Raw genomic sequence first — 19,464 nt, forward strand, 5'->3', positions numbered from 1 at the left:
TATTAGGAAGAGGGAGGGAAGCAGATCACAAGGGGAACCCCCTCTGGTAGAATGGCTTGTCTCACTGACCCTGACACTGTCATACACAGATGTATAGTATATGATACACATGTATATGTGTGTGTGGGGGGGGGGGGGGTTCTCTCATGGCCCTGCTTCTCACTGAGCCCACACCCTAATTTCTTCCCTGCCTAAGGTTCCTGGAGGTGGGATGGGTGGCTCCCATCACCTGTGGTCCAGCCAGGTGTCTTCCAGGGTGACCGGCCAGCCCTGCAGCACTTACGTGGTCCAGTGGTATTCAGTGGCCGGGGGGTTAGCGTCAGCTTTGCATGTGAGCTTCACGTCCATCCGCTGCAGGTACCAGTTGCCATCAAACCCCTCGATGGTTACCTCGGGCTCATCTGTGGGACAAGGGATGTTTGAAGAGGGTGAGGCCAGGAGAACGGGACTGAGGGTGAGGGCGCTTCAGTCAGGAAGGGATGGAAGGAGCAGGGGCATGGAAACAGCCAGGAGAGAGGGAAGTGTGGGAGGGAGGGTGGTGACCACAGAGCCCCAGAGCGGAAACAGGAGGGACATGGGAAGGAGGAGAGAACATGAGCAAAGGGAGGAGATGGGGGAGAGCGGAGGGGAGAAAAAAGCACCTGCGGAAAGAGACAGGGAGGAGGAAGGAGGGGAGGAGGGAGGAAGGACAGTGGCGCCCACCCCAGGAGGCCCCTGGCACCCAGCCCTGCTCACACTGCACGTTGAGAGTGAGGCTTTCCTTGAAGCGGTCCATGTGATAGTTGACGATGCAGGCCAAGGACTGTTGGTGGGCTTCCCTGCTTGGCACCAGGCGGTAGCGGCTGATGACCGTCACTGTGCCATTGGGGTTCCGGATCTCCTGGTACTCTGCCTCACCCTTTAGCCGAGTTTCCCAGGATACCACACTGGGAGGCTTCCCATTGGCTGAGGTGCAGGTGGCCACCAGGACCTTGTCATCCTGCCCCTTCTTGGCTCGAAGCACTGCCTGAGTACCCTCTATCCAGTTGGTGGGTTTGGCTGCGGGGAAGCAGAGACAGTGATGAGACTACCTCCACTGACTTGTCCAAGACACACCAGCCGAAAGGGTGTGGCGCCCATCAGGCCTTGTCTTCAGGTCCCCTTGGCCATCCCTGCCTCTCAGCTGTGCCTCACCAAAGCCTGTCCCAGAACCTTGTGCAGGATGTTCTTCATGTCCTGCTAGTCATATCCCCCTCATCGAGCTTAGGCCTCCTGGAGTTCCAGCATGTTTAAGGCAAGCAGCACAGGCGGCTCCTTTCCTTACCGTGACAGTTCGATGCTGCTGCCTGCACGGTGCCTCGTGGTAGGCTCCGACCTGAAGAGCGACCTTCCCCACTGTCTAGAGCTCAGCTCCTGCCCCTAATCCCTAGTGAATTGTGGGGTGGCCTCAACAGAAGGGACTGGAAGCCCCATGCCTGGCACGATGGGAGCATGTCCACCCAAAGAGGACGTCTGGAGTCACTGAGGCACGCTGAGGATGGCCATGCCCTGAGGTCACAGGTGCCTGGATGAACAGGGTGGGGGCCTAGGGCAGCTTACCCATCACTGTGAGATTGAGCTGGCTTTCCCGATTGCCCGTAGGGAAGGTGGCAAACTCGCAGATGTAGACACCCTCATCCTCCAGCTCCAGGCGGGAGAGGCGGATGGTGCCATCGGTGAAGGAGGGTCTCAGGAATTCCACACGCTCTCGGTAGGGAGCTAGTACAGACACGCCCATGGATGGGTTGTAGATGGCCACGTTCTGCTTGGTGCCATTGGTGGCCTTCTGCCACGTGACCTGGGTGATCTTTACGCTGGGCAGAGGGTTGGCAAAGCTGCAGTGCAGAACCACATCTGTGCCGATGAAGCCATACATGGAGTCGTTCACCTGGACCACCTGGGAGTGGGCACCTGGCCAGGAGGATGGCAGGAAATGGTCATATCAGGCTCAGCCTCCCCCCGCCCACACAGTTCCCTGTGCTCTGGTCTCATCTTTTATAGCAGTCACTATTATTTTTATTCTGATTGTAAAAATATTAATTACTTGTTATAAAAACACTCTAGGCAACAGTGAAAAATCATGAGAAGAAGATGACAACATCCTATGATCCTGCCGCTCAGGATAATCTTGAAGGATCTATCTTCTTTTACTTGATATCTGTGTATATCAAGTCAGAATCACGCTGTACATATTATCCCATAAGCTGCTTTTTCACTTAGTGATAGATTATAAACATTGCTCTGTGTTAGTAAACATACTTTTTTCAAGCAGAGGCCCAGCCTAGGAGCCATGCACAGGCTGCTTTGCCTTCCTGAGCCTTGGTTTCCTCCTCTGATAAATGGGGCAGAGAATGCAGTCCTCTCTACCTCAGGAGGTTACTGGAGGAACCCAATGGTGTGATGGATGAGAAGGTACATCAGAGACAGGCGGCTCTGGGTGAGCTTGAAGGCCCGCAGTAGCTGTCATCACGGCTACCCCTGGTGTCTTCTCCCTTGCAGCTGAGTCTCCATCCTGGGGTGCACTGGCTGGGCCCTTCTTACTCAGCTAGGCGGAGAGAAGTCGGCACTGCATAGGGCTGGGCCTCCGCTGGCTCTCCATGGCCTTCACAGTCAAGTCTAAATGCCTTCACTTGGCAAGACCTCCTTGCACCTGCCTTTTGTCCACATCTCTCCATCAGCCACACTTTCACACTGTACCAGGCTGGGCCCATCCTCAGAACATGCCACATTTCCAGTTTCCTTCCCTCTTCCTCCCATTTATTCAGCCACAATTTGTTGAGTGACATATTCCAGGATCTACTGTGAGCATTTGGGTCATATCAAGGAGCAATTCAGTCCTGGCCTCCACGGAGCACAGAGCCTATCCACCCAACACTCCTAGACTCTTACCCTGGCAGCTCCCTCCACCTAGATGGCCCTTCCCCTTCTCCACCTGTGGACAGGCCCCTGAGGCCACCTCTAGCTCGGCTCTTTCCTGCCTTGGAAGGTGGTGGTTTACACATCTGACTTCTCCACCAGACCATGAACCTTCCCAAGGGCAGGGTCTGTCCTTCCCATCTCCACATCCCCAGCGCCCAGCATAGTATCTGGCACACAGTAGATGCTAGTAAATATCTGTTACTACACAAATTGCAATGGAAGTCAAGAGAGCAGACATTTGCAAGAAGGAGGGAGTGACTAGTGGTACTGAATAAGTGAAGAAAGAAATTCCCTCCAGTCTCCGCACGGGCTGTGTTATCCCCTTTAGAATGCCCTTTGAGCTTCCTTACCCCTCAACTTGGCTCAGCTCCCTCAACGTAAGGCAGCTGTCCCCACCACTAGGCTGTACACTCCAGCTCTCTCTTGAGTCTGGCCAACTCCCCACAAGCCATGTCCTTGCTGTCATTTGTATACTTCATGTCCTTGTATCCTTATTTCACCCACTTGATTGAGCATCATCAATAGCATCAATAACATCCAGCCCTGTACTGATTTAAGGCAGGGGGAGGGCCTAAATGACTCCCCAAGGGAGTCTGGGATCCCAGAGTAGGAATTTGGGGCTTATGCTCACTCACCTCCTTGGCCTGACAGGAACATTTTAGCAGCATGGACTCCTCTGAGGGACCTAAAACTCATGGTCAGGACAGTAAGTTGCTCCCCTTTCTTCCCCTTGAGAGGCCACAGGCCAGGTCTCTAGGTCACTACAGTATCCCTGATGCTCAGCATATAGTAGTCACTCAAGAAACGCTTGCTGGATAAGTCTATCTGTGGCTTCACCAAGCCAGGACCTGCAGTGTTCTGAAAGTTTCTCTGGGGTTTCCCCTTCTCTGCACCAATTCATATCCACACAGCCCTTCAAGGTCCATCAGGCCGATCCTACCCTTTCCCCTCCAGCCGTCCCATTTGCCAGCCTGTGGGGGGCTTTGGAGCTGATGCCCCTCGGGCAGAGGTCCCAGGGGCTGGGAACACGACGAGAGAAGCATCCAGCCATCCAGCCGGGAGTTGGGAGGGCTGGACTCTAGCCTGCCTCTGCCGGGACCGTGGCCAGTCACTTCCCCTTTCTGAGCCCTATTTTCCTCCTCTGTAAGGCAGCAGGCTGGCCTCCCCAGTCCCAGTGGTCCTCCTGGCCCTGTCTGGTGGCAGTCCGGTGCAGCTGTGGCCCCGCTCCAGAACAGTTCCACAGTGAGGTCAGTGGGCCAGACAGCCTAGCACTCCTGCTGATGGGCTAGCTGGCAAGCAGCTAAGCCCTAGGCCCTCTCCAGCAGGATAATTAGGTGCTCCCCACCCCTCCCCTAGCCTGCTGGAGGCTGCCCAGCGGCTGAGATAATGTGGGCATAATTGGGAAACTTGCGCCACACAAAGCCAGGAACCGGAAAAGCCAGTTGGGAGGGCTTGGGCCCCAGGTGAGAGTGCAGGGAGGAGGTGTGGGCTCCAGAAGCCATTCTGGGATTGGTGCCAGGCTTGGTGGACCTGCAAGGGGACATGGCCCTCTGAGCCCCGGCAATCCTGCCTTCTCTCATCCCCCCGAAGGTGTGGAGGCAAGCAGGGCACAGTCCCCAGTGACATTCATTGGCTGCGACTTCAGTGGTGACCTCACCTTCAGAGCTACGTCAATGCCAGGAGGGGAGATGGCTGATAGTGGCCAGGCATGTGATGGGGAAGGTACTGCAAGGTGCCCAGGCACCCCAGAGGACCCCTCACATCCTCCATCCCTCACCAGGCAGGGGCGGCCCTCCTCAGACCCATGTCTATGTTGGGGTGGAGATTACTCTTTTCTCTCCACTGTGGCACTCCCAGAAGCAACCACATGGTGGGGAAGTGAAGAACGTTTCTGGTCTCTCTCTTACTGGGCACCAAGTGGGTGCCACTAGCCCTGGCCCTTTTTGCCCTGGTGATGGGCAGGGTGGGGCAGGGCAGGGAGGGTCTCTAAGGAGCAGGTACAGACTCACTTTAGCATTTGCCTCTTTGCCACAGCTGACTGTTAGCAGGGCCAGGGGAGGTGACCCGGGGGTGAGCATAAGGGAGCTCTTGGGGTAAAGGGCTTGGGCTCATTGAGGGTGGGGATTGGATCCCAGAGTTCTGGAGTTGGGAGGTGCTGGAAGATTGGAAAGGCCTAAAAACTCACTTCCCCACTCCACACTTAGGAACTGGGAACCCAGCCTCTTGTTAGTGGCTGCCTGCCTTGGTCCAAGGACTCAGGGTTGGGGAGAATGACCCTCGTTCTTTGGATTGGGAAGTTTTCAGAGGGGAGCAGAGTTCAGGTGACTCTAACAGGCAGGGTTAGAACAGAGGAGCAGGGATCACCACTGGAAAGAAGAGAAAGAGCTGGATGGGGGCAAGAATCCAGGAACAGGTGGGCCAGGAAAAGGGACCAGGATTGATTCAAGGCAGCCTGCTCCAGGGACAGGCAGCAGGGCTTCAAGACTGCACAGCCTCTCTCCTTGCCTGTCCAGGCTTCTCCAAACACTGCAGCCCTGGCAACCTGAAAACTAAGCCGACGTCTCCCACCTTCTGAAGGGCTGTTCCATCACCACCCTTTCAGGCAGCATGTTGGGGCTATTAAGAGCCAGGCAGTTGGGTCTGGATTCCATCTCTGCCATTGATGAGCTGTGCAACCTTGGGCAAGTGACTCAACCTCTCCGTAGCTCAGGTTGCACATCTCCAAAATGGGGATTATAAGAGTTAATACCCACCCTATAAAACTGCCATAAGGATTAAGAGAGTCCCTGGGAAACAGAAAGCAGCACTTAGGACAAATGACAGGCTCAACAGATGTTAGCTTCCAACATCATCACCACCATCATCTTTCATCTACGAAGCAACAGGCCTCCCTCCTTGGAACTTCATTCAACAAATATTTGCTGAGCACCTACTCCATACTGGACACTGTAGGGAGTGCTACTAGGTGCCCCTCCTCCAGGACACCCTTGTGACTGTCATCCCTTACCATTAAGCTGACAGCTCCATTCAAACACCAATAACATATAACATTGACCTGTACCCCTTTTATTTTCTGCTTGCTGGCAGATGCATCTAGCCTGTCTACTGTCTCCCAATTGACTGTAAGCCCCTGCAGGAGATGAAAGGAGCAGGCCTGGGCTTGCGTTGAGTTGACCATGTCACGCCTGACCCTGGCAGGGTCCAGGGCTTGGGGAGTTAGTTCCCTGCTGACTTTCTCTGATTCTCTAAGCCAGGCATCCCCAAACTACGGCCCTCGGGCTGCATGCGGCCCCCTGAGGCCATTTATCCGGCCCCCTGTCGCACATCAGGAAGGGGCACCTCTTTCATTGGTGGTCAGTGAGAGGAGCACAGTATGTGGCGGCCCTCCAGTGGTCTGAGGGACAGTGAACTGGCCCCCTGTGTAAAAAGTGTGGGGACGCCTGCTCCAGGCAGTCAGGGCTGGTCCACGGAACACATCCTCTCTCCTTCCATGCAGGTTTCCTTTACATGAGAACCAGGGACTGGCCCAAATGTGGGACCTGGGATCACTAAAATAGTAGCATATTGGAGCTTAATGGACCATGCAATTCATCATTTATAACGACTGGAGGGATTACATCACGTGCCCAGGGACACAGAGCGGCAGCACCCAGCCCAGTGCTTTCCCACCCTGCCACAAAAACAGACTCTGGCTCAGTCTAACTCCCTGGGGCCGCTTTCTGGGTGGTGTCCCTCCTAGAATACAACCTCAGTGCCTCCATTGACCCTTGTGAGAAATGGCACAAACATCAGCTACATATTGGTGTGGCCACTGCACCTGCAGGTCACCTGACTGGGTGTCAGGTGACGGGTCAGAAACAGGGGCTTTGCGGAGCCCAGATTTGTCTGTGTGGGTGGGGGTACCTGCAGGAGGCTGTTAAGTGCAGTAAGAGCCAGAGAGGTGGGGAGTGAAGGGCAGAGGCATCCATAGAACTTGTGCTCTCAGCAGAGGGGCTCTGGCATCCCATGATATCAAAAGAATGAGTCCTTTTTTTTCCTGACCTCAAACACTGCCTATATTCTCCCTGACCGCACTATAAGCTTCAGGATCTGGGAACCACGTCCCTGGGGCTTGTGCTCAAGTGCCTCAGTTTCCCCACTAGAGCTCCAGTTGGGCAGTTCAGGCTGCCTGGCTTCCCAGAAGTGCTGAGCCAGCATGGCAGGCCTCAGGCCCGTCCCCTGAAACGTCACAGACCTGCAAACGCCTGAGCTCAGCAACAAAACACAAAGGCTCCTCAGTTGTGGCGGACAAACCTGCTCCCCAAGGCCCTGCCTACCGTGGAGCTCATCCGTAGGCCAGTGCCACAGGTTCCCACGCGGTGGGGTGTGGCGCACTCCGCTCCCCACCCCATACCCACTTCCAGCAGTTTCTCTTCCTGCCCTTTTAAACCCAGACCCCTCTCTTCCTAGCCAAGTGGTCTGAAAGTGGGCTCCAGGGTCGGTGAAAGTGGGTACCTAGGTGAGGCAAGGGGAATTCAGGGCTTCCTGGCATGAACCATATTTTCCTCTGTCCTGGCTGTGCCAGCCCACCCCAGCCCCCCTTTCCTGAAAGTCTGCTTGGCGGCCTTCAAGTGATAGAGCAGAGGTGACCGACGTGGCCTGGAGTAAAGTGGCAGCACATTACAGAGAGAGAGTGGGGCTATATGCACGTGTGTGAGGCGGGTGCAGGGCTCCCCCATAGGGCCTCTGTGAAATCGATTTCCTTCAGAATGCATTTCTAGGGCTTTCCAGGGATGCTCTCACCCCCACCCCTGGAACAGGCAGAAGGGGACAGGATGTCCGGTGAGAAACTGGCTAAGTGGTAAGTGGGACTGACTCACCACTGGGAGGGGCAGGGCCTCCAGCTGAAACCCTGCTGGGTCAGCACAGTGACCTAAAGGGTATAGGCCCCCTCCTCCCAGTGCAGCCACTTACCCGAATAGCAACTCCCAGGGCTGGCTGGCTCCATACTTTCTGAAGCCAAGGCCAGCTCCATCTGGGACGGAAGCCGGTGCGGAGGAGCGTGCGATCAGGACACCCCCCCACCGACACCTATCTGGGGCCCCCTCCTTTCACAAGTTTTGCCAATCAGTGTCACCTAGACCCTAATCATTCTGTCAGCAAAACTCACAAGGGCAGGGCTCTCACTGAGCTTTTCCTGTCTCGTTTCCCCATTAGTCCCGAGCTTCACGGGGGCCCAGGCTGCCCCCTCCTGCCTCTGGACTCCCCTCTACACTCAGGACGGGGAGGAGGGCTCAGCAAGGAAGCAGAAGCAGACTCAGCAGACCCAGTTCTTGTTCTGGTGCCCTAGCCACCTTTCCCTGGGGCTGGGCATGGTCTGGAGTTGAGTCCAGCCTGGCCCTGCCCTGCTGTTAGCCCGGCGTCTCTATGACCCCTGCCTCCTGCAGTGCAGAGATTTTGGCTGGTGGGAGGTAGGTTCTGGGAGCTTCCTTCTGAGGCCAGTGTCTGCTGGGATGGCTCCAAGGTGGTCTGGGGCCTTGGAGTCCCCCCCAACTGGCCTCGCCAACAGTGCTGATAACATCCCATGAGCCCACAGTCAGGGGCTAATTGCTACCATCCAAGTTGGGTGCCTCCACCCCTTCTTTGGGGTCACAGAAACTGCCGATGTTTTCCTTTTGCCTGATGACTCCCCAACTCCCCACATGGAACTGTTTAATGATGGGCTGTGGGGCTGGTGCCCGGCGCCTTGGGCGGGTGAGCACAATGCGTGGGAGAGGAGGGGGTGCTGCAGCCTGGGAAAAGCCCCGAGAAGGAGCCAGTGCAGGAGCCCAGGATCTTCCAGACAGGCCAGGCTGGCCCTGCTCCGCACTCCCAGCAGTGCAGAAGCCCCAGGGTGGTGGCAGTGACAGGGGTGCTCTGGCAAGTCCTGCCTCCCTTTGGCAGGACAGGCTGGGGGACAGGGATGAGTCAGGGAGCTGGGTTTTGCTTTTTCCCACCAGGTGGCTGAGGACACCTGGACTCTGCCTGCAGGCCTGTTTCATGCTGGCTGCGCCATCCCCATGGCCCATCATGGGACCGGTCCTGAGCCAGCCTCCAGCCTCTGACTCCACTTCGGCACCCCAGGAACACAGAGCCTCTCTCTTGGCCCTGCCTGTCTCTAGCCTTTAAGGCGTCACCTCTTGGTCCACTCTCCTGTACCTGCCACCTTCGCTCTGCTCACCTGGATGTTGGGAGAGGCGGGCTCTGGTCTCCACTACTTGGTCACTGTTTTTCTGTATGGCCTTGGGTAGGGTGGGTTCCTCTGCTGTAAAATGGGAGTGTTGGCTCTGATTACCCCGGGGGACTGCACTTTGGACATGACCTGTCCAGCTCTCTCTGACCCAACTCTGCCTTTGCCTTGAATCAACTTCTGGGCACCTATCTACCAAGTGGCTGTTCTGCCTCTGTATGCTGCCCAGCTCTTCCAGGAAGACCTCCCAGGTTACATGGAATACCAGGAAAATCCAGGCCACAGCATGGCAAAGCTAGAGCACACAGGGGTTCTCCTACAGCCAAGTAATCACCAAGTCTCACTGATGCTAGCTCCTGAACAGCTTTGAATTCTTGGTTCTCCAGCCCCTCTGGCCCCGATTCAAACTTCCTAAGCCCCCTCCCACTAGCGCACACCTCCCTCCACCTCACCTCCGGCAGAGTCTCCCTCTCCTATTTTCTCAGGACACCTGGGCTGAGACTTTGCACTAGACCTTTCCTTTGACCTTAGCACCTGCCATCTCTTGCCTCCCTCCATTTCCTCAAGCCCTGCCCCTGGTCCAGGCCAACATCATCGCTCACCTAGTCTACTGCTGCTTCAGGCTAGGTCTAGCCTCCAGGCTCTAGCTCCGCCCTCTGACTCCTTCACTCAGCTGCCAGAGGGAGCTCTGTAAAATGCAAATCACTTACTACTTCAGATCCTCCCATGGCTTCCTGCAGAGCTCAGGATGGGTGTTTCTGGGCTCTAGACCCTATCTTGGGCATCCCCAACCTCCAGCTACCTCCTCTCCCAACTTTCTCTCTCTTCCTTGCCACACTGAACAATCCTGTCAGTTCACGTTGCTGCCTCTGTTAAAACCGCACCACTCCCCCCGTTACCTGTGCAAGTCCTTCTCATTCCTTCCTGAATCACCTTAGACTTGACTTTCAAGGGGGAGGCTTCCCAGAGCCCTCCTCTTCCCACCATCAGGGTTGGGTGTTCCTGCCCCCCCAGGGCCCCAGTATCTGGGTGTGGCCCCATCACTGCATTTCTCCCACTGAGGGAAAAGGCCAGGACTTCAATCAACCCAGTGCCTGGCATCCGGGAAACACAGGGGGCCCAAGTGGCAGGTGGAAAAGGCTGTGAGTAGCTGGGGGCCTAAGCCAGGGTTAGCCATTTCTCAGGTCTGACCACAGCTTCCTGGAAACTGCACATTATCCAAGAGGCAGAAATGGAAAGTGAGGCCTCATACCTGCATGGAGGGAAAGCAGGTCAGGGTCCGAATCTCCTTCATTGAAAGCAGGAAGCCATGTGCCAACAGGGGTAAGGTTGGCCAGATCCCTTGTCCACCTCCAACCCCACATTTTCTGCTTGCTTCCCCGAGACATTGCTCAGTCCCTTTCGTCTCTCCTCTGCCCCAGTTCCCTAGCCCCTCTTTCATCCTCATGCCAGACCATAAGGTGACAAATATTTTTCTCACCCAAGCAAACTGCATCCCTGAGGCCCTGGTCTGGAGATCTTAGCCTTGCTTGTATCTGCACTCCCCAGTTCATCACCCCTCCCACCACTGCTGGGGCTTCTGCCATCCCAGCCTTTCATGTCTGGCTAAGGCACAAGATTCAGGCAGGTCCCATTGTCTGCCTCCGATGCCAACCCTCTCCACCCCAGCTGCAGCAAACGACACTGTCTCGTAGCAGACACGGCAGCCTGGATTTCCCTCGGCAAGTGTGCATTTTTAATGACACATTTTGGGGAGTGTAGGCAGCAGCCTCTTTGGAAGGCTAGTGTGGGGGTGGGAGAGGCGGGGGGCTGCCGAGAAAGCAGAGGAGAATTCCCCAGGCTTCCCTGGAGAATCTTTTAAAAGCTCAGTATTGACATCTGCATTGTCTCAGCCCTGCAGGCTTTGTGCTAATGTTCAACACCTGTTTGGAAGCAGAGGGCTCCCGATCTGCCTCATCCCAGGAGGGGCCTGTGGGGCCACCCCAGCGCCCAACCCTCCTGATGCTCCGTCCTGCTATGGGCAGCTGCCTGCTTGGATGCATGTGGGGTGAGTGGAAGGCAGTTGGGGACGTATACAATACCTTTCTGCAGGGAACGCTCATTCTGATAGGTATGGGGTGAGAGCTATAATGATTGTGTAGAAGATCTGACCGAGGAGAGATTAAAAGGAACACAGGCGGGTGTAGAAAGTCATCTATGATGCTGACTTTGAATTCAGATAGACCTGGGTTTGTATCTGCTGCTTTTTAGCTGGTTGACTTTGAGAAAGGTCCATTAACCTCTCCATGCCTCAGTTTCCCCATGTTCAAAATGGGGCCAATAATACTACTATCTCCTAGGGCTGATTTGAGATAGTTCAGTTATGCTCTTGGCATAGTGCTTGGCCTATAGCTACAACTACACAAGCGGTGGTATTATTTGCTAGGAGAAAGAACCTACCTAGAAATCAGGTGTACTGGTTCCCTGATTCCCATCCCGGCTCTAAGCCCACCCTGTGATCCTGATGAGGCTACTCCCCCAGGGCATGAATGGCCTCTGCACTAGTAACATTTTGGAGGGGGGCTTGTCCTTTGTGTTGCAGAAATTTAGCAAGATCCCTGGCCACTACCCAAGAGCACCACCTCCACTTGTGATGACAAAATCACCCTAGACATGGCTGCACCTCCCATGGCACGTAAAATCAGGCCCTATTAAGACCACTGGGCCAGAGGAAGGGAGTGAAGCTCAGGCAGGCATGGTGGAGCTCACGATGAACGAGCACGGCGGGCCGTGGCAAGCTGGCGCGGAGAGGAGTGGGAAACATAGTTGGGGGCACTCTGGCAGGGAATTGGCCTTATTTGCCCAGGGACAGAGGGTCCAGAGGTGGCTGGGAACGGGGGTGTTGGTCTTCCTATTTGGAGCGCCGGGGCTCTGTAGGAGGAAGGGCGGCGAGTTGTGTTTAGGGGAGAGTACAGGGCCCTCCGGGGAGCTGGCTGTCAGAATGTGGGTTATGGAGTGGCATGTGTGTCCTCAGAGGATGCAAGAGGGTGGTAAGGCAGCAAGGGGAGGGACACGGGTCACATGGTGGGGTGTTGTGAGCACCTTTAGGCAGGGAGGGGAGGGAGGCTGCCAAGGTAGGGGCTGGGCTGGGTTCCTAAGAGCCGAAACAAGGTCAGGCAGCGTCTTCCTTCGGCTGGTAAACTGCTATCATTTTGGAAGGATTTTCACCTCATTTGGTTCCTGCTTAAGTGAAATCCACAACATGTGTTCTGTGCATTAGTGGAGTGTTTGTGCTTAATTAGTGGCAAATTCTTTCATATTAAAGTCATTAAGTTTTGCCGTTTGCTTTCCTTACCCTGGGCCTGGTTCTCCTGGCTTTTCTTTGAACACAGGAGGGCCTGATTGCAGAGACTCGCAGGTGGTTCCCGCCTCGCAGCCTCAGCAGCAGCACACGCATGTGCCCGCACACCTTCCCCGTGGCATTCGGACCCTATGGCATCAGCCCTTGAGCCCGTCCCACCCAGGGCTGGCATCTGGCACTTCCAGCACCTCCATCCATGCCTCAGGCACCTCCTGCTCCTAGTCAAGGCTTCGGAGGTAGAATTCTGTCTGCCCAGGGGCAATCTGCTAGGGAGGGGAGCTGCAAATCGAGGGACTATTGGTTCAGGCTTTAGGGCGTGGGTGGGGTCTTGCTGCTGGAGGGGCAATGAGGAGAAGGCAACCTGACTGCTCAGGAGGTTGGACCTGCACATTCCAACCAGGCAGCAAGACTAGTAGCTCAGTGCCCACTGCCGGAGCAGCAGGTGGGGGCCGCTAGAGCGACAGTGGGATGGAGAGCTCTCGACCCCATCCCCTCAAAAGGCCTTGGCCTCACCAATCCCACTGCAGTGACCCCTGAGATAATACTTTGTAGCCACAGCACAGTGGTGAGCTTGAACTCTTGGACAGGGAGTGGGGATCAGTGACCAGGGTCCCAGAGCAATCTCTTCCCTCCACCTGCTTCCGAATCAGCTTGAGAAGAAGGAAGAATTTGCACAGGCACCAAACCTGCTATTTCATTTCTGGGTAGAACCCACTGGTCTGGACCCAATGAGTGATCCTGTGCTCAAATGGCACATAAGGTCTGGCTTAGATATACCATTCCCAGGGGGGCTGGGCCTTGTGGTGACCCCTTCCCTGTACGGATGATACGAGAACTGCAGCAGGCCTTGGCAAGGGGCGCTCAGGGCGTCTTCTGTACCTGGATTTAGGCGGTGCCGAGAAAGGGAGCTGTGATGCTGGAGGAGAGGGTGGGAGCTCCTCTCCTCACAGCCCTTCCTTGGTGAAACCTCACCCTGCAGTGTCTCAGGTGGCACGACCTGGACTGAGACCCTAGCAAACCAGCCTCTCTTTCCATGTCTCCTGGCTCAGGGCTGAATCCATTAAAAAAAACAAAAACAAAAACAAAAACACAAAAAAACCGCTTCTTTGCTTCCTTGCCACCCTATGAGCTCTGCTCCTGGATCAGGGACCTCAGAGCTGGGGACACTAGTCTTTATCAGACACACTTCAGTGACCAGGGTCTGGGGCCAGACAAGAAAAGGAGGCGGGAAATGGAAGTGGCAAAGGCTTAAAGTCGAGTTTTCTCTCGACTTCTTGAGCTAGTGTGGCCCCAGGAGCCCCCACCAAAGGGTCTCCAGCCAGGGTGCTGGAGGTGGGCCAGAAAGGTGGTCCCCCAGGCGCCGGCAGATCAGGGCCTCAGGACTGCCAGGGTAAGAGGAGGCAAAACCCTTGGCTGATGAGGGAACCCAAACCCCGGAGGGGAGACGAGCCTGTGCCTAGATGTTCAGGCTCATGTCTGGGTAACACCTGGATTGGGTCTGGGGTGGGGAGGTTCTACATCACAAGATGCAACAGAGGTGGAGGAACCGGGGTACAGGGCCAGGGACTCTCTGAATGGCCCTTCCATCACTGCAGAAGCCACTCACTTTTCTCGCCACCTCCCTTCAACCTGCTTTTGGGTCCAGCTACCACCCCAACCCTGATTCTCTCCCTGGCCAAGGCTCCAGTGAAAATGAGCAGTTCTCTTCCACACATAAGCAATGGCGTTTTGTTCAACCAGTGCTGGGCCTCCCAAACTCATCCACACTCTCTGAGGACACCAGCCTGAGCTGGAACACTCCAACTCAGTGTACCTGCCCCAGTGTTAACCACCGAAAGCATTCTCCCCAACCACCCACGAAACCCCAAGAGCAGCCCCCACCCAGGTATCAACATCAGCGCCAGCCTAGACCACAACACAAACCCAGGTCCTGACCCCAGTGCTAGTGTTAACCTCTTCCTGGTTTAACCACAGAACAAAGCAAACTCCAAGCATGGCCCTCAGTGCAGCAGCAGCCCTGAGCTCAACTCCTCTGGGGCTCCAGGTCTAAACCTAGCCCCAGCTCGGGGGCACCCTGGAGGGCAGGCAGCTACAGCTCACAGTTTTCTTTCCATCTGAGAGTCCCCCATCTTGAGGTGGGCAGGGAAAGTGGGGTCTTCAAAAAGTCGTGACTTAGGGTTTTGGGGAGGCTGGCTGAGCTGGAGGCATGGGTGGTCTGTCTGCCAAGGGGCACGGTGCTGCCCACTCTCTGCCTTGCTCTCGTCTGGCCACAGCAGGGCCTGTGGGCATGTCCAGGTCCCTGGGCTGTCCCTTTCCCCAGTGCTCAGAAGGCTGAAAGGGGCGGTGGGAGGGCAGATGCTTCCGTTTGTCCTGGTGCTAATGTCAGCCTTGGCAATTTACCAGCAGTAGGACCTATGAACGAGTCTCATCACTTTCCCGAAACCCAGCCTTTTCACCTGTGAATGGGCTGGAGCACACCTACCTCATTTGGGTGGAGGGAGGGCTCCTGTATAAAATGACCTCCCAGTCCCAGGAGTCTTCTGGGAGCCATCCTGCCTGGCCTGCCCTGCTCCCAGCTCCCGGCTATCACCCTCTCTTCCTCCCTCTTTCTCAGCAGCACTGAAATCATCACTTGGCAAAATGCTGAGGGGAGCACATCCCTCCGCCGCTGCGGCCTGTCTTCTTCCTGCCCCGCCAGGCAGGGGCACGTGGGGTGAGGGGCCTGAGAGGCAGAAGGTGGCACCCCGGAGCCTGGCCACATGTCCCCAGCCCCACCTGCTCCCTTCCAGCATCCAGAGTGGTGTCAGAGTTTCGAGAGTGGGGTCTTTCCCATCCTTCCCCTCCCCAGCCATCCCTCTGCCCAACACAAATCTATCAGGAGCCTTGCCCAGCCCTGCTTCCAGCTCAGACTTGTCGGGGTTTCAGGAGTCGCCGGGTAGGGCTGGCGTGCCAGGGCCTGCTCTGCATCCGGCCTCACAGAGGAGCCAGCACGTAGGCCCGGGGCTCGCACCCAGCTGCAGACGCAGCCCAGCCTTGGTGGCCACCTGCTTCCCTTCCCTTCCCTCCTTCCACTCCCGTGGCCTCTTGGCCCTGACATAGGGACCCCTGAAAGCCCAGGAGTGGGGGTGGGGGGAGTGGACCTCATGATGGCCACATCTGGGAAGAGTGTTGCCAGCCTCCTTTGGCCACCCCAAGGTTGGGCTCATCCCCTTAGCAGCAGCAGAAACCGGGGCTCAAGTGTTCCCCTCCTTCCCTCCCTGGGAGAGAAAGTACAAAAGGACCAGGTTTCCCGCCAGGCCCCTCCCAAGGGATGGCAAGAACAGTTAACACACGTGCACTGCTGAGCTGTGCCAGGCCCGGGGCTGGATGTCTACATACTTTAATTCACTTCATCCTTATAACACTCCAGGAGCGAGGTACCATTTTTGTCCCCACTTAGAGATGGGAAAACTCAGGGAGGTCAAGTCATCCGCCCACGGTCACACAGACTGTGAGGCTGATTCTGATCAGGGCAGTCTGTCTCCATGGCCTTCCTCATGGCTCCGTGGCCTCTCTCCCCTTCCTGAGAAGGAGTACCTGCACCCTCCCAACCCGACCTGGGTGGGCGGTCCCTGCCTGCTGGCAGGGGGACCTGAGGCTGACAAAGACGCTGCTAAGAGCTCCTTGCAGAGAGGACAGGCACCGTCACCCCGCCTCCACCTCTCCACCTTCACTCTCAGGGAGGCTGAGCTGACTCCTCCGCTTCCCCCAGGACTACGGGGGCCAGCAACCCCTGGCCACCCAGCACAAGGATATGACTGAGGACTCCAAACATGAAAAGCCCCCATTCTTCCCCTGTTCCCCTTCTCTCCTCATCCCAGAGCTCAGAGACTTGACTTCTAGTCCAAACCCTGCCACTCTCAGGGTCTCTCTATCTGCCCCTCAGCTCCTCTACCTGTGAAACCTGCAGGTGGCATCTGTACCCATTGCCTCCTGGGGCTGTGCGGTGGTGAGGACCAAGTGAAACAGGAATCCTGAGCACTTCTGAAAACTAGAGGGCGCATGACAGCGGTGGGTATCAAGCACCTGTGATGTCATCATTGACATGTAAAATCTCATTTAATCTTCACAACCACCCCGGGTGGGGGGGCTCCCCTCAGCCTCGGGCCAAGAGAGTGACTGCCAAGCTCTGTCCTTTCCCAAGGCCCAGGAATGGAAGGTGCTGTTATTCTTTTCCTTGTTTTTTTCACTCAGCTCCGCCCATTCTGAGCCATGACCACCCTGAAGCCCAGGAAGTGGCAGCAAGTGCTCAAGAAGGGTCAGCAGAGGCTCTCACACCCCTCCCTGAGTTGGGGCGCTGGGGTCCTGGGAGGCCCAGCTCAGCCCCCAAGACAAGCAGGGGGTTCTACACACCCGGTGGAGCTGGGCTGCCCCAGCAGAGGCTGCTGGGATAGCATGCCAAGTTAACTTAACGAGTGGGGCCCAGCTTTAACAGGGGCCCTCTGTGGTGCAGTGGTGACTCCTGCTTTCACTTCTAACGCTGGGTAGGGGTGGGTTTTCTTTTTCTCTCTCCCCCGTGCATTTTCACCCTGGCTAATGACTCCTCGCTCAGAAAGGCCCCTACCACTAGCTAATTAGATTTCATTACTGGGGTAATGATTCGACTGGAAAACTGAAATATGGTGGGTGAATTCTGTGTATAAATAGGAAAGTCAAAGGGACAGGGAACTCAGGCTGGGACCAGTCTTGGGCGAGAGGAAACAGCAGGCCGAGCATGGGTCAGCTCTCGGCTCCCCATTCACATTCACGGAGGGGCAGAGAAGAGCAAGCCTTCCAAGGCTGCCAAGAAGTTGGTGGGAATCGCGGGGAGTGGGAGTTGGCAGGTCAGACCCGGAGAAGAGGGGTGGCAAGGAGTGGCTGGAGCCTGGGTGGCTTGGCTCTATGGCTCGGCTCGCTCAGTAGTGTGCCCATGGCGCAGGAGCACCCGGGCAAGAGATATCAACCAAACACAAGCCCACAGAAATGTACTGTGCTTGCTTCTCTCATTGTGGTTACAAAGACCCCGCCTCTGGGTCACCAGATCAGCAAAGAGCTCAAGCCAGGAGGCAGCCAGGTGTTATGATAAAGAACAGTCGGCAGCAGGCAGGCAGTTGGGAGGCCTGGGTTCCCCGGAAGGTCACTACCTCTCACTGCAGAAATTCCTGACCTCCTGTCTATTTCCTGCTTGGCTCACACCCACCTGCCTTGGCCTGAGGTGATGTGGGCTGGGGAGGTTGGGTGGGAAATGTATTTGCTCTTCGAACTTGGTGGTGACACACCAGTTTTGTACTCTGGGGAGGGGAACCCTGGAGGCAGAAATAGGGGAGAGAAGTGGGTAGGGATGCTGGTTTGGTCCACGGTCCACTCCAGGGCAGGCCCACATCTATACCTCTGTGCTGAGGGCCTGACCCATGTGTCCCGCTGCCCCCTGGGCATCTTGCCCTGCATGTCACTAAACTCGTCTCCAGCTGCTCCCTCAGCCCTGCCCCTCCCAGGGCCCAACCGTAGTTGTATCAGTATAGCCCCTTGACTCTGCTGAAGGTCTAGAATACAGACCTTCAGCTCCCTGCAGCTCCGCAGGAAGGTGAGGCTCCTACTGTCACTTATCTGGAATCACGGTACTGAAAATATCATACCTTTACCGTGCACTGCTGTCTAATGGGTATTACATTAGGTAATCTGTCTCCCTAGTACGCTGAGAAACTGAGGCTCAGGCCCATGAAGTGATCTGTCCAAGCCACACTGCTAATAAGTGGATTTAAATACAAATCAGATCTTGTTACACAAGTCCTCAGTCAATCTCCACTGCCTTAGGGTAAATCTAAACTACTTATCAGGCCTTCACAATCTGTCCCTGCCCATAGTCTCCCACCCCTTCCAGGTCCCCACCCTCCCCACTAGTCCCAGCTGCCAGTGAAAAACTCCTACCCACCCTTCAACACTCAGGTCCCACACTGCCACCAGCTCTGTCCTCAGGTTCCCTGGCTCCTTGCTCAAAAAGCTCTCCCTGGCACACAGTGTTGGCTGTGCCATGAAGACAGACACTCATCCCTGACCTCCCGGCACACAGCCTGACACTGGCACATCCAGGTTTGTTTGATAAACTTCGAGCCAGAGTGGAATCTCAGAGAACATACTCAGGGATGTGGGTGCCTGGTGGCTTCTCATGTCACTACAATCTTTTAATCAAGATTTCTTAGGAAGCTGAGTGATCAAAGAAGGACCAGAATCCCTGGCGAGGGTCATGCTTATTTACCAAAACGAGATTCTCTGTAAGAGAAAGGCTGATGGACCAAATATGTGGGGGCTGCATTCAATTCATGCCCCCGTTGGGAAGTGGGAGCGCCCCGCTTTGCTTCCCAGGTTGACTTGCAAGTGCTGATGCCATCACTCTCCTCCAGCCCCCTTTACCAGGAACGTCCTGGATCCTGGAATAATCAAGAGGAAGGCGCTACCCAGTGTGTAGATGCTGAAATTGAGACCCAGAAGAGTGAGGTGTCTTACATGAGGTTATATAATAAACTAATTGAAAAGCCAAAAAGAATCCAGTCTCTTGACCTTTCTACATTCTTGGTGTGAAAGGGGTGAGGAAGAGGCAACAAGGCAGACAGCCTTACACCCTGGCAGGTGAAGGTGTCCGAGGCAGTCGATAGATATCTGTATTTCATTTTAAAAATTTTTGGTAGTGTTGGGGTCTTGCCTAGGCTGGTCTTGAACTGGCCTCAAGTGATTACCACCTGCCTTAGCTTCCCAAAGTGTTAGGAGTACAGGTGTGAGCCACTGCACCCAGCCTAAAGGTAAGAGTCTGTCTTTGGAGGGCGGCTTGGGGCCCCATGCTGCCTGGAGTAAGGTGAAGATGAGCAGCACCCCACCCCCCAGCTAGACTTCAGCATCACAGAGCTGAGAGGCCTCTTGTCAGTGCAGTCAGGAGGTGCTCTGGAGTTCAACCCGCCTGCCCCCC

General features: G+C 55.8%; 1 protein-coding gene across 2 annotated transcripts in view; it reads right to left on the reverse strand.

Annotated features, from left to right (window-relative positions):
- NECTIN1 (nectin cell adhesion molecule 1) overlaps nt 1-19,464 on the reverse strand; it is a 67,020-nt gene that overhangs the window by 15,867 nt on the left and 31,689 nt on the right. For both annotated transcript variants that reach the window (XM_003923594.4, XM_074400734.1), the window contains exons 2-4: nt 1,579-1,929; nt 736-1,038; nt 284-401 (exon numbers count right to left, since the gene is read on the reverse strand). In XM_003923594.4, coding sequence (XP_003923643.1) covers nt 284-401; nt 736-1,038; nt 1,579-1,929 — 772 coding nt within the window. The remainder of the gene's footprint in view (nt 1-283; nt 402-735; nt 1,039-1,578; nt 1,930-19,464) is intronic.

The sequence above is a fragment of the Saimiri boliviensis genome, chromosome 6, assembly GCF_048565385.1.
Source record: "Saimiri boliviensis isolate mSaiBol1 chromosome 6, mSaiBol1.pri, whole genome shotgun sequence".
Lineage (NCBI taxonomy): Eukaryota > Metazoa > Chordata > Mammalia > Primates > Cebidae > Saimiri > Saimiri boliviensis.